This window comes from Dermacentor albipictus, chromosome 3 (assembly GCF_038994185.2).
Source record: "Dermacentor albipictus isolate Rhodes 1998 colony chromosome 3, USDA_Dalb.pri_finalv2, whole genome shotgun sequence".
Classification (NCBI taxonomy): Eukaryota; Metazoa; Arthropoda; class Arachnida; order Ixodida; family Ixodidae; genus Dermacentor; species Dermacentor albipictus.
This window is the reverse complement of record NC_091823.1, coordinates 24890792-24903972: the sequence shown is the minus strand read 5'-3', so window position 1 is coordinate 24903972 and position 13181 is coordinate 24890792. Positions and strand designations below refer to the sequence as shown.

General features: G+C 44.1%; 2 protein-coding genes across 6 annotated transcripts in view; one reads left to right on the top strand and one right to left on the bottom strand.

Moving 5' to 3' along the window:
• The window catches only part of LOC135903876 (uncharacterized), a 367982-nt gene that overhangs the window by 82418 nt on the left and 272383 nt on the right, over positions 1-13181 (top strand). The gene's annotated exons all lie outside the window — the stretch shown is intronic.
• Positions 1-13181, bottom strand: part of LOC135903874 (nuclear speckle splicing regulatory protein 1-like) — an 84857-nt gene that overhangs the window by 70596 nt on the left and 1080 nt on the right. For both annotated transcript variants that reach the window (XM_065434295.1, XM_065434296.1), the window contains exon 2: positions 4044-4167. In XM_065434295.1, coding sequence (XP_065290367.1) covers positions 4044-4167 — 124 coding nt within the window. The remainder of the gene's footprint in view (positions 1-4043; positions 4168-13181) is intronic.

Genomic DNA, 13181 nt, shown 5'->3' with positions numbered 1-13181 from the left:
ATAAGCTGTAGTTGCCCGGAATTGCAACTGTAGCATACGAAGCAAGGAGTGACGTAACTACACTTTGGTACCTAAAAAAAAATACTCCCGCCTAGCAGTTGATTTCATTTGTGTTCTGATAGCACTATGGAAATGCCACGCATAATTAGGACTCCTGAAGAGCCGCGTGAACACGATTAGCGGTGACGGAAACAGTACGGCGTCGTGCTCAGGCTAGGTAGACAATTGTAACAAAACAGTTTTGTAAAAGCAAAATAAACTACCAAAGATATTCATCGTAGAATAACCAGCGAGGAACTATGGTGGAAATAGCACTTCATCCTCACGAGAGCAGTACGGTCCGATTGCACTGTTCAATGGAGGACGCAGCGGTTCCGGCCTAAAGCAAACCGCGCACAGTCAGGACAACTGAAGAGCAGCGCGAATACAATGAGCGACGAAAGGAACAGCGACGTCAATATGAGCCGGCTCGGCAGGACCCAGTTCAAGGCCACGTCACATTGTTCTATCGGGTCAGGTGATGCCAGAGCTTCGCTGGCCAACCACCGTGGACTGGAGCGCATTCCTTGGTGCAGTGATCATCGCTCAATTGAGAATGTGCTGGGCCAAATGATGGTAATTTTGCTAGCGATGTCGTCCGATAGGCCGTATTTGGAAGCGTCGCGAGCAGTTTTAATTTCCGCAGCAGCATATTATTGAACACGAATTGCGACACAGTTGCTGTGCTATCTGATACGGTTCGATAATACGCTTGCATGTTTTTCTATTTTTTTGTTCTTGGCGATTGCTATGATGACGAGCGCTGACAATTTAATTAACCGTACCATTCAGTTGACCATACACATATTTTTGTCTCTCGCTAAAATAGAATTTGCTCTTAGCGTTGGCCTAGAACGTGTCTAAAGCACAGCCATCTTGCGACATTTTATGTTTTGGAAATGAGTGGCGCTGATTTTTTTCATTACACTTATCATGGAACTACATTACTGTTCCTTCGATTATATCAGTGTAAAGCTCTTTTCGCCGACGGCTAGTTTAGCTCCAGATATTGTGTCCGGGTTTACTTGTTACTGCGTTCATCATTGTACTTTGCTTTGAATAATAAAACAGTGTTTACGAATATGCTTTTCGATGTCATACAATAAGCAGATGAGGTGAGAATAAATATAGCACCCAAGTGGACGCTGAACGTGTATGTGGCACCATCTCGTATCTCGCACACTCTCGAGCACTAGCTTGTATTTTAGGGACGAGTGTGGACGCCCAGTCGGGGGTTGAACGACACTATAACTACTATATGGCCTCGGCACTTACACGGTAATAAAATCACACGTTTCTTTCCGCGTGTGTAATTATGAAGGAAAGAGAGCATTGTACAAAAAGTTCTGGTGATGACTCATTTTAATTTATCATTGGAAACTTCCTAGATGAAATCGACTGCAGTTTTCAAGAGAAAAGAACTATTGCGAATGGGATAATGCATCTGCTTCCTTATGGTTGCACTCGCGCAGGTCTCGAAAAAGGAAACGATAACGGAGGAAAAGAAATAAGCAGTATATCTTGCGTACACTTCGCGATAGGGTTTAATTGTGTGAATAGACAGCTTGTGGCAACGGCTGTTTGTTCTAATGGGTTAATTTCGTGGAACGGTTTGCCTGCTTACTTATTTATTTACGAGACACTTGAAAACATTTTGGAGCTGAAACTGGCCGTGATGGGTTAGTAGAAATAAAATGCTAATCTATAGATAAAAGAGTGAATCTGTTGGATATATGTGGCAATAATGGTAGACAAAAGTTCCGAACGCCGCAGAAAAATGATATGTGTACACAACATAATTCAAAGAAAAAGAGGGAAAGAAGCAAAAAGAAAGAAAGATTATGCCATGGCATCAATGCTTATGAGTACTTGACTGATTGGTTTATTTGGATACTGTTGAAAATATTGGAAACTTTTGTCGCCGGCTTTTCCACAATGTCTGAATGCGTCCGTACGTTTATTTTCCGTTCTTACGAACCCCCTCACCGAGTAATTGTTCCCGGCGATGATGATGACAGGGCTGCACTCGTGCCGTTGATGAGTAAGGCAATTGTGCTTGAAATTCAGCAACTGGTATTGCAATCACATAAATGTCTTCTTGAGGCAGCTTGACCGCCTGGCATAAGAGGGGAAGTCCCCAAATATACGAAGCACCGCAAGTATACTACACTAACTAAAGCCTTTGTTGCAACTTCGGCCTCTACCCGGACCTCACAGGCGTAATGCGTTGAATCTGTCTGTGCAGTGGTTGGAAGTTGCTTTCTGAAAAGCTCACACTACGCTAATAAGGATGACCGACAGTGCAGCGCGCAATATCTGCTGCTGCAAAGGGAACATCGATCCCTTATTTCACCACTGCCCTTGATTTCAATAGCGCAGATAATACGGGGTGTTTTTTTAGCTGCACCAAAATTTTAAATTACAAAGATATAAATCATGGTAGCGTTATGTTTATCATTCGAGTGTACGGATTGGTAGCCTTTAGATGCAGAGCAATTTCCGCAATTACGTGCGTAATTAGCGAAGTCACGGTAATTAGCTTTCTAAATATCAACAATAGCTGGCTACAGCAAATGAGTACTTTCGGACCCGTCCTCGACACTGCCTATCCCGACAATAAAATTTTGAATAGCGGATTTCATGCGGGAGCTACGCAAACAATTAATTAGTTCCCCTTGGCAGGCTCCCTGAAACCGTAACTGGCTGGAAAAAGTGCGTCTGTGTCGTCGATGTCGTCAAATTTTCTGACATCCCCGCGAGGGATGGTGACATATTTCGGGAGGAGTGATTAGACAGGGAACGGTGGACGAAAACGGTGCGTCCGCCCCGCTGAGGTCGCTGGCTTTTCACTTCCTGCTCGCCTTCAGCCCAGAGATGACACTCGATAAGCGAGCTCGCCGAACGCACGTCTGCTCACCTCTGAACATGCGTATGGGAGTGCGCGCGCGATGTAACCGGAGCTCTGACCACGCAGTTTCGCCGTATACTCACTCGCCATCGCATCTTGAAGCCCAGGCATAGCGTGCTTGCTATGGCTGTAATTGCTTCGCCTTTCGAGCGAAATTGTAATGAGAGGTCTCAGTATTGCACGAAAGGCGAAGGAAGCATTGATTGCGAAAGCAAATTATCAGGCAGTTGTATGAAGTAAGGATAATAGCTCTATCAGCCGTATTCGCTTGTAAAAATTTGCTTAATAACTAAACTAACAAGCATGATGTCACGTGCTCAGGCGGACATGAACATATCTCACTCGATGACCGCGGACGCTCGCTGTCAAAACGTTGGCTTGAGGAAGAGCGGCAGCAGCAGCGAGTGAATTGACCTTCGTGCTGCCTCTCACTTCACCGCGAACTAAGCGGTGAAAGATAGCACACATGAAGCTATCAGCCCTTGGTGCGCCTAAACTCTGTATCCATCGCAGATTACTTTGAATACAGGGTCCGCGCGGGCGCGCACGGCCGCGCTCAGCCGCGCTGTACGCAGCCGACGTCGGAGTGAAACCAGTAAATGACTTCGAGAGGAAGAGATAAGTGAGATGGGAAAGGAAGTAGGTTAAACAGACGAAAAACGTACGGGTTGCCACCTCATTTCTCGTGGAGGGTTAAGGGTGCACATGTAAAGAAATTCGGACATAGGAAGCACACGAACGAAAGAAAGTACGGGAGCTTTAGAGTCGTTTGAGAAGGCCGCTTGAGAAAAACCGCCCTGTTCTCACTTCGATTGCGCTTCTTGCTTCTTTTTTTATTAGTCCGGAGGCACGAAGAAACTGAATTCAAGACAATTGTTTGGAATTTCTTGGGAACATGTCATTCGACACAGATCGCTGCACTTGTGATGATCGCGTCTACGCGGCTTGTCGGCCCCGCAGACTGTTTGATTGGTTGGCCGATTGGGCTTAACATTCCAAAGACGCCATTGTGGATCACTCCGAAATAATTTCGACCACCTGTGGTTCTTTAACGTGTACCCAAAGCGTAGTGAATGAGCGTTCTTGGCCGACTTACCATGGCGCAGGGTAATTTTCTCAAATTCGCCAGACAGGGTAGTGTTGTGTAAAGAGCCTAACGACTCTGGATCCAAGAATGTCAGCAGCGTCCATCCCAAGCTCCACACTTCGAGAAACTCGCACTGTAAACGAGACGAGGAGGCGAGAACATGTATAAAGCGACAATGAACACTAAGGCATTTTTTTAATACGACCACTTCGTAAGGCGTGATAATATAGGCTTATTTGCTTGTGACTGTAGATTAGGCTCGGATTCCGGTCTAATTTGTTCCCCAAATCGGTTGATTTACTGTCGTGCGAATGTGCAGAAGTCAATTAGGTGACTCGCATTTTTGCGGTATAGAAGGCGAATGACTATCTTCTGCCGATAATAATTGGTGAAGTTGTTTCCTAGCTTACCAAGAAAGCCCAGATACAAGTTTATCAAAATCTACACGGTCTGTCTAAACGCAGTACAAGACGACCATAGCACACAGATTAACGTGTGTGAAAGGTTTTCGATGTCAAATTTGCCTGGTGAAAACTTTTTGAATGTAACAAGCATGTGAAAAGAGTATAATAGAGCCACTATAAGGAAACTCTTATCGCATTTACGCCCCCTTCCCCTCCTACCTCTTCCTTTACATGAAAACTGACCCACGGCAGAAAAAGAACTTTGCTGTACCGTAGAGAACTCGTTTTTCTTCCACAACTAAACTTATGACGCCAAGCATATATTAAAGAGCGGTGCAAAGCAAAAATACTTGTACGAATATAATTGCAAACATTTAAAATGCCTCACATTCTCTTTCAGTTCAGCTTCATTGTTCACTTAGATTAAACAAGTCTTCGGGATGTATATACCACATGGCGACGGCTGTCTCGGCACATTAAGCAGTTAGAGCACCAAGGCTGCACGTTTTCTTTCGTTATTTCGTATTGGCCCACCTGATACAATGACCGTTATTTCCGCCGAAAATGTGCTTAGATGCACCGAACGATGACTTACTTCGACGTTACACGTGCAAAAATTAAAAAGAAAGAAGAGTAAAATACGTTCACGAAAAAAGGGAAGGAAGAATCGCTGTTGCTTTTCAGGAAATTCGGTGCGCCTATCGAAGACGAATGACAGGCCCCGTGTGTGTCGAAGCGGAAGCTGTTTTTGCCGTGGCTAAAACTTTTATTTCGTCTCACCAAGCGCTGCACAAATGTAGCCCGCATCGATAAATGCTAGTGCGAGAGAAACGTCGGGCACCCGCCAGCAGAATTTGAAGCAACCAAAGGAGGAAGTAGATGAAGGTTAAAAAAAATGAATCTGAAAGGAGTTTCACGGATCGGAACGGCACCGACACGTCAACATTCAGCCTTGCGTAAACCGGAAACCTGGCATTAAAGCAGGCGGTGAGCTCCTCTAGATATTTACCTCTGTAGTCAAACCTAAGCGTGCACTGCTGGTAGCGAGAACGAAACGCTCTCGTAGTTTCTGCCTGTGTTGTTGCTCAACAACCCGCTATACTCAATGATAAAAATACAGTTGTTGATGTTCCTTCCGTTAGCCTTGTTCTCAATTCGTTTTTTTTTATATAATTTAAACTGTTTCTCTTTCACGGCTTCCGGTTTCCATTCAAAGATTATCTTTTCTGGAAGGTCTTGTTTGGTAGAGCCACTGTTCTCCTTTTTTCTCCCGCAAGCTTACCAGTGCCTTTTTTTCCTTCTCGAAGTAAACGTTCTGTTTTAGAGTAAACTTTCGTGTAAGAATTTGAGCGAATGCTTAAGAAGGGCGAATAGATCGGGGCTCATGCATGTACTGATCGCCTGCTTGAGGCTACCGCTTCGCTGCAATGCAGGCTGCGAATTAAAGTTTTACGCGATGCGCTATCATACAGAAACCGTCGAATGTGATTGTAAGTGAATAGCTGCTGCAGAAATCAAATGGACGCCCTAGTGGAATTTCCCCAAGTATATCTGCCGATGTCGATAGCGATGTTGGATGATGGCCCCACAAATTATCGTCGACGCTCTTCGGTAGACAGCGTGACGACAACGATGGTATGTCGAGGGCTGCGCACTTGCGCTACCTGCGCTTTATACTCATCTAGTTTTCTCCACGGAGGTCAGGGCCGATACAACGTAAAACTATTCCAATCTGTTTTTATTCCAAACCGGCGGCCCTCCATGATGGGTCAAAATGGCTCGCCCAAGCCATCTTGACCCGTCGACCCATCGTGTGTGTGTACGCACGTACACACACACGCACGCACGCGCTCCCACACACACACGCACACGCACACACGCACGTACACACACAAACGCACGTAAACACACACGCACAAACACCACCCACGCTTTTTCCAATCATGCTCTTTCTATATTTGGAATTCTTAACTGATATTATAGTGCCGTTCCATGTGCACAGCGTGCACAACAACAATCGCAAATGACGTGGTCGCCTGGTTTTAGCAGGAGCCACGACCACTCAGGCATTAAACTGCGCATTTTAGAATTGTTTATAATACATTTGAAGAAGTGTCTATGCGAATCAGAACTTTAGGACTACAGATAATGCTGTATTAGGAGCGGCTGGGACATTTCTGGTGAATTCCGCTGCAAATATATGACTTATAAGGGTGGCGCAAGATAAACTAAACGCAAAACTAGTGAAGAACACATCATTGGATCCCTTTTTTGGTTGGGTTTATCTTGGGCCACCCTAGATATGCCTGCTTGTCTGCCTATTGGCCGAGAGCGCTTTCCTACAGCTAGTATGACACCTAGTGCGGGAATAGTAGCCGGAAGACGCAAGCTGGAACACACACTAAAAAACGAAACAAAAAAGCCAAGCTAGAATAAGAGAAAAGCAAGGCTTAGGTATATACTCTGGCGTTTGCAACATTTTTATAAACTTACATGATCTTACGCTCCTAGCCTTTCTGTGTGCGTTCATTTAGGCATACATATATATCTTTTCAAAACAATTTTCTGATGCACTTTTTTCAGACCATCTAATCGGCACTCAACCTCGCGTGAAATTGAAAGTGCTTTATACTGGCGACATATTTCGAAACGGTACAAGGCGGCTCACATATTCCATGCAAGTGGAAAAGGGAAGCTGTTTTCGTATACATTCAAGGAGCCGTCACAATCTGCTCGTCGAATGTGCCGGGCAAAGAGGGAGCACCGCACAATTGTGCCTCGGGGTTACACTGAGGGAGAATAGCATATTCTCTAAGAAAGTCGTCTCATACGTGCTGACCGCCTTTTTCGCAACGCTGCTTTATTTGCAAGAGATGAGAGTACATTGCTCAACGCCTGAGCAGCGAAAGTTATTGGAAGTTATCTGATTCCCGTCTCTGTGCGCGCTCGTTATCACGAAGCAAGCAAGAAAAGCTATATATCACGTGAATGCTGGGATTTTTTTAGCACATCATACTGCGAAGTCATCGCAGAGCATGCCCATTTCATATGGCGAGCTCTAAGCTCGCATTCTGTGGTACATTCAGAGAAATATTCAGTTCGACCATTTTATGATATTTTCATTGCGAACAACATTCACGAGCAACAAGGGTTTTTACACAATTCGCACTCACTGGATGGCTGTCCTACCATATCTGGAAACAGCACTGCTCTGACAAGTTACCGTAATTATACCGGCATTATCCAAGTTTCCACGACTATACTGTTGCCTTTTGTTATCACCAAAATTACGCCTCGTAGACTGCAGTGTTCGGAGAATAGAAGTACGAAGTATGAGTCATCAGGTTATGTGTAAAAGGTCAATGCAGAAATACAATGTTGAGAAACTGTAGAAGGACACATCTAACTGTACTCCAACAAATAAGTTCTCAATTTTGAATGACGACTATGGAAGGTTCCGTTTTCGGGGATGATGCTGAAGCTTTACACATTTCAACGAATACGGGGATCCTCGATTGCTATAGTTCGAATTAAGAAGAAGCCTTTCTGTAATGCGTCGCATCTCCAAGACTGGCCGAAGAAATCGAAGGCCCAAACAAAACTGTGTTGCTCAATCATGCTCACTGCGCCCGTCTGGATTCGAGATTTTCCACGTGATGTCATGCATAGTTTTGCGTTCAACTTTGACGGAATTTAAGTTTGTCGCTGCTTGGTATTAAAAGTAGCACCTGATTCTTTTTTCCCGGGGGAAGGGGCGGGGAGGGCTAGTGGTGGAGGGAAGGCTTGCGGCAAGATACATTTAAAGAAAAGTGAGCTCATGTTCCCATATCCGTGTGACTGCGGAAGTCTCATTTCATTTTGCCTTTACTTTCGAACGCTTTTGTCGCCAATGAATAAATATGCATGTCTGTAATAGTCCGTGCATAAAAATATATGATTAAAATAGACACAGCGCCCTCTTTTCAGAACTACATTTTAAGTATCGGAATGCAGCGAGACCAGCAATATTCCTAAAAGTGCCGATAACACACATATCAATGCGCTGACGTCATTCTTGCCTGACCACTGCAGGAAGAAGCTTTAGTTATATATCAGAGTTGGTAGAGAAAGAAAGTTAAAATGAATATCTTAATAAGAGCTATATACGCTAGCGAAACGCTTGTTTTGCTACTACGAATTATTAGGGCGGAAAGTGAAACGGAAAGGAAAATAATATTTAAAAACGAACGTCGAAGAAAAGAGGCATAAAAATTATCTTGCTCTCCGCTGCCATCTCCTGTTCACAGGGTGAACCATATAATTTGCTCAATGATATAAACGATGATAAAGCAAGCGACGCAGCTCCTGAACCTTTTGCGCTGGTGTGCGATACCATAACCCTACCGGCCTCAAACAAGTATACTTTGCATATGGTCAACCGTTGCACTGCAAGGACGAGTGCATGCACGAGGCGCCTAAAGCGTTCCAGGCAGGCATTATGCACGGATGTCAATAATGTGTCCCGCGCACTGCGGCATTCAGATGCGCCAGCCTTCATTCGCCTACCTTTCTTCCCGTCCTACGTCCTGTAACTTCAGTCCTACTTCAGTCCGCTAAGTGCGCAACATAAAAAGTTCAAAGCCAAATGCTTATGCATCTCGTTGACGAATTAAAAGCCTTTTAATAATAATAATAATAATAATAATAATAATAATAATAATAATAATAATAATAATAATAATAATAATAATAATAATAATAATAATAATAATAATTTATTGACGCTTAAAGCCCCTGTTGCGGCATTACGTAAGGCGGAAGCATAAATAAGAAAAAGCAACGCAGAAACAGTCGTTTAGAATTAAGTAATAAAAGAAATCATGAGCCATTCCACTCTGTGAAGGTGGTTGACCGGCGAATATGTTTAGCACACGACACGGAGGTGACACATAATTTCGAACAAAGGTACGAACTCATTTATTGTTCTGATGGGTGGTGATCGTGATGAAAGTTGCACACATTCATATGTTGTGTTGATCGACGGTGGTTATTTCACTCGCAACTGCAATCACACTCTTGGATAATGTCAAATCGGTGCACTTACGCCGCTGGGTGGTCAGTTGGGCCGGATAAGTGTGTCATCGCAATGGATATGTCTGCAATACGGAACGCGTAAACTACTCCGTTTTTGGTACCGATCCATCCACATTCAGATCACCGACGAAGACAACAGGGGTAGTGTCATCGCAGCTAATTCACTGAAACTCAATAGCCTTCAACCTTTCTGGACTACGGGGGTATGAGCCATTGATGAAGAAGGTTTTTGATATGCTGTTCTGTATGTTGTATGCCAGGTTAGTCAGAATATAAGTACTGTTCGCTTCAGTTTGCTGAGTGCTTGTAGCCTCTGTTTTATGGGGCTATGAGCCATTGCATTTTTTGCTTGCTCGGAGGAGCATGAACGCTTAAGGGGGTATATAGCCATTGATGATGATAGTTTTTGTTCCGGGAGAACAAAACTGCATGGAACCCTAGCCATATACAGCTTCGCTGTAAAAAACATTGAGCTGAATACGATGGGTAGTAAACAGTGACATTCAAACACAAAAATTGCAGTTACAATCAATACACTCAAAGTGTCACGAGCTGAAGTAGAAGTTAAAGTATATAACACGAAGCGGGAAATATTTCTAGCGGAATTCCTACACTCTAAGAACAGTTGCACCCTTTGGGGTGTATATTTGCCACACAACAATAATAGTCATCTGTCTTGTTTGCGTTTCCTTCCTTGAAAACGCTGCGCTCGTTACTTTTCTGTTGGGAATGCTCTGTCATGCTGATAAGACGCACGCCGTTTGCGATTTGGAAGTATCGTGCTCCCAGCGTTAAAGAAAAGAAATGCGGGCGAGACAGATGACGATTATCGTTGTGTGGCAAATATGCACCCCAAAGGGTGCAGCTGTTTTTAGAGTGTAGCTATTGTCCTAGCTTTGCGTAAGCTACAAGCTTCCAGGACAACCGCGGTAATAATCACATACTCTTTATCGCTGTGCACTTCGCTTACTGCTCCTGGCGAGTCGCATATATTAAAGACTTTGTACTCACTGGCTCCAAGTCATTTGCGGGATTTACGATTAATACGGGTACCTGGGCGCAAAGGCATACTTATGAATGAAGCGGCAGACTGCTTGGCCAAGGTTCCTAGTAGAGGCCATGTGTTTAGCCTTCTTCCAACGACAGATTTTATCACGTCTGTCAGGTTTAGAAGACATCTTTTTGACATCAATATCAAATCTAACATCATCCACAGAACTGCACCATTTACAACTCCCGTGGAGCAGGACATCTTGCAAAACCAGACAGACGGAAGTGACATTAACGAGACTGCGATATCGAGTCCCACCCCTAAATTTATACGTGCACCGATCTGGTGTGGGACTTTCCCATTTGTGTCATTTCTCCAATGCATTAGAAACGATTGAACTGCTATCTCTTTACTCAGAAATACTCAGAATTTCTACTCTCTGTGAAAAAGGACATTACAAATTACAATGCGACAGCTCGGCCTGCCATTGAACACTCATTTACTGCTGTTTTCGGAGCGTCTGTGCTTGGGCACTTATGCAGGAATGTATGCATCGCCATAGAAAAATGCATTATTGAATAAAACCGATTTAATTGTTGACGGTGCTATTCATTTCAATTCAATTATATATACATTTTTTATATTGAATGGCTGTCTCCTGTATCGTCTCGGACATTACCCGCTTTGATTTATTCATCAAAATTATATACTTCTAAATTCGTTCTTTTACCACCTATGTAAAACCTGCCCGACTCTTGGCTAATCCCCGTGATTGTGTATGTGCGAAAGACATTAAGATCATAATCATCATCATTATCAGTAGGAAAAAGCAGCGTAGACAAAAATTAAATTAATTAATCTATGGGGCTTTACGTGCCAAAATCACGATCTGATTATGAGGCACGCCGTAGTGGGGGACTCCGGAAATTTGCAACACCTGGGGTTCCTTAACATGCACCTAAACCTAAGTACACGGGTGTTTTCGCATTTTACCCCCATCGAAATGTGGCCGCCGTCGGTCAAGCAGCGTAGACAGCACGGCCATTACCTCCAAAAGAAAAGAAGACAGGGCGCGCATCCGCAAGAGAAAACAAAAAGAGGAAAAGAAGGAAGAGGGGATAAGGCTCACGTGGCCTGGAAGGAACGAGGAGCGGGGTGGCAGAACACCGCTAGATAAGGAGCAAGAGGTGCGATGGAGCACTTCATAATTCTTTTTTTTTATTGTTCAATGGAACTACCACGTTCTTGGCCAATCTTCCAGAGTGGGTATGTGCGACTAACGTCTAGGCTCTTCATCTACATCTACACTTAGCGCAAAGGCGGTGAACCAGTGGTGTCGGCAACGAAAAGCTGAGCAGGAAGAGGACGCCAGTGGCCCCGCACCTGTCTGGCTTGATCCTCCACGCCCCACGGCTGTGCCTCGTGGTTTCCGACAAAGGCTTGGTCCAAGGCCAACGGCCCCGCCCTACGCTACGGGGACAACGTCACCCTCGCCGACGGCAACGATCAAGAAGCCCGTTCTACGCGACGGAGACAACTGCTCAACAGAGATGCCAGTGGTCCACCAGGCCACACGAAAGCACAACGCCGTGACGTATTTCTCGACAAGAGACAGTATTTTCTGTTTTTTTTTATAATGTAACCAATTTTGTTCTACACTTCTTGAGGAAGCGGATTGCTTAAAAACACATAAGAAGTGTCTGATTCCCGATTAATTTTTGAGAAGTATGTTTTCTTGTAATCGTGGATGCATTTGGTTGAAGCCTGACTGATGGGCACATTAAAGGTCAGGTCAGATAACATCATGTTATGATCACTAAGGCCGTCGATACACTGCAACTATTGGACAGCGTCAGGACTTTAAAGTTGCTCCAGGAAAGTAGAACAAACGATGAGTAGCTAGCAAATACATTATTGTTAGAAAAGACATCCGTATATGTTATACAAAAGCCCAATAACAAAAAAAACGAGTTTATTGTGCTATTAATCGCTTGGCACACACCAACGTGAAGGATTGAGTACGCGCACTAAGAACACGGACGCTATCGTTAGCGGTAAAAAAATAATCATACATAATACCAGAGATAAGAAAGACAACTACTACAAAATATGAATAACATAACCAAAATGAGAGAGGGAAGCCGATAAGCATATCGGTTACGTGCCCACCAGAAGCATCGCTGAAGTTGAGGCACGCGCAGCGAAGGCCTCAGCTGCTCTAGCAACACTGAGATCCGCCATCCGACATAAACTGGAAACAAGTCTTCGTAAGTGGAAGTAGCCAGAGAGGAAATTCAAGGATTGTTTATCGTATGTGGAGAAAAAATCATTCAGCGAAAGGTGAAATGGCGGCAAGAAATGAGAAAATGGTCAATTAGGCGTATCCGCTTCGTTTCGTTGCTACAGAAGCAGAAATAAATTACTTTGCCATCGTATGAAGTTTCCAGGAAGCCTGCCATGCAGTAAGAATGGGTGATTGTGTGTATCGTCGAGTCGCTGGCAGTCATTTGACATCTTCAAATGCAGTCCTATTTAGGCTAGTAATTCTGTAAGCGACTAGTTCTATGGCGCTTCATAAAGAAAATAGAAAACTTGCTTTCTCCAGCAGTGGAAATGATGACGCCTCGGCGTAAACAAACTTTGGGAGAAGTGTTTTACGGTTCGCGGTAATTGTGCAAT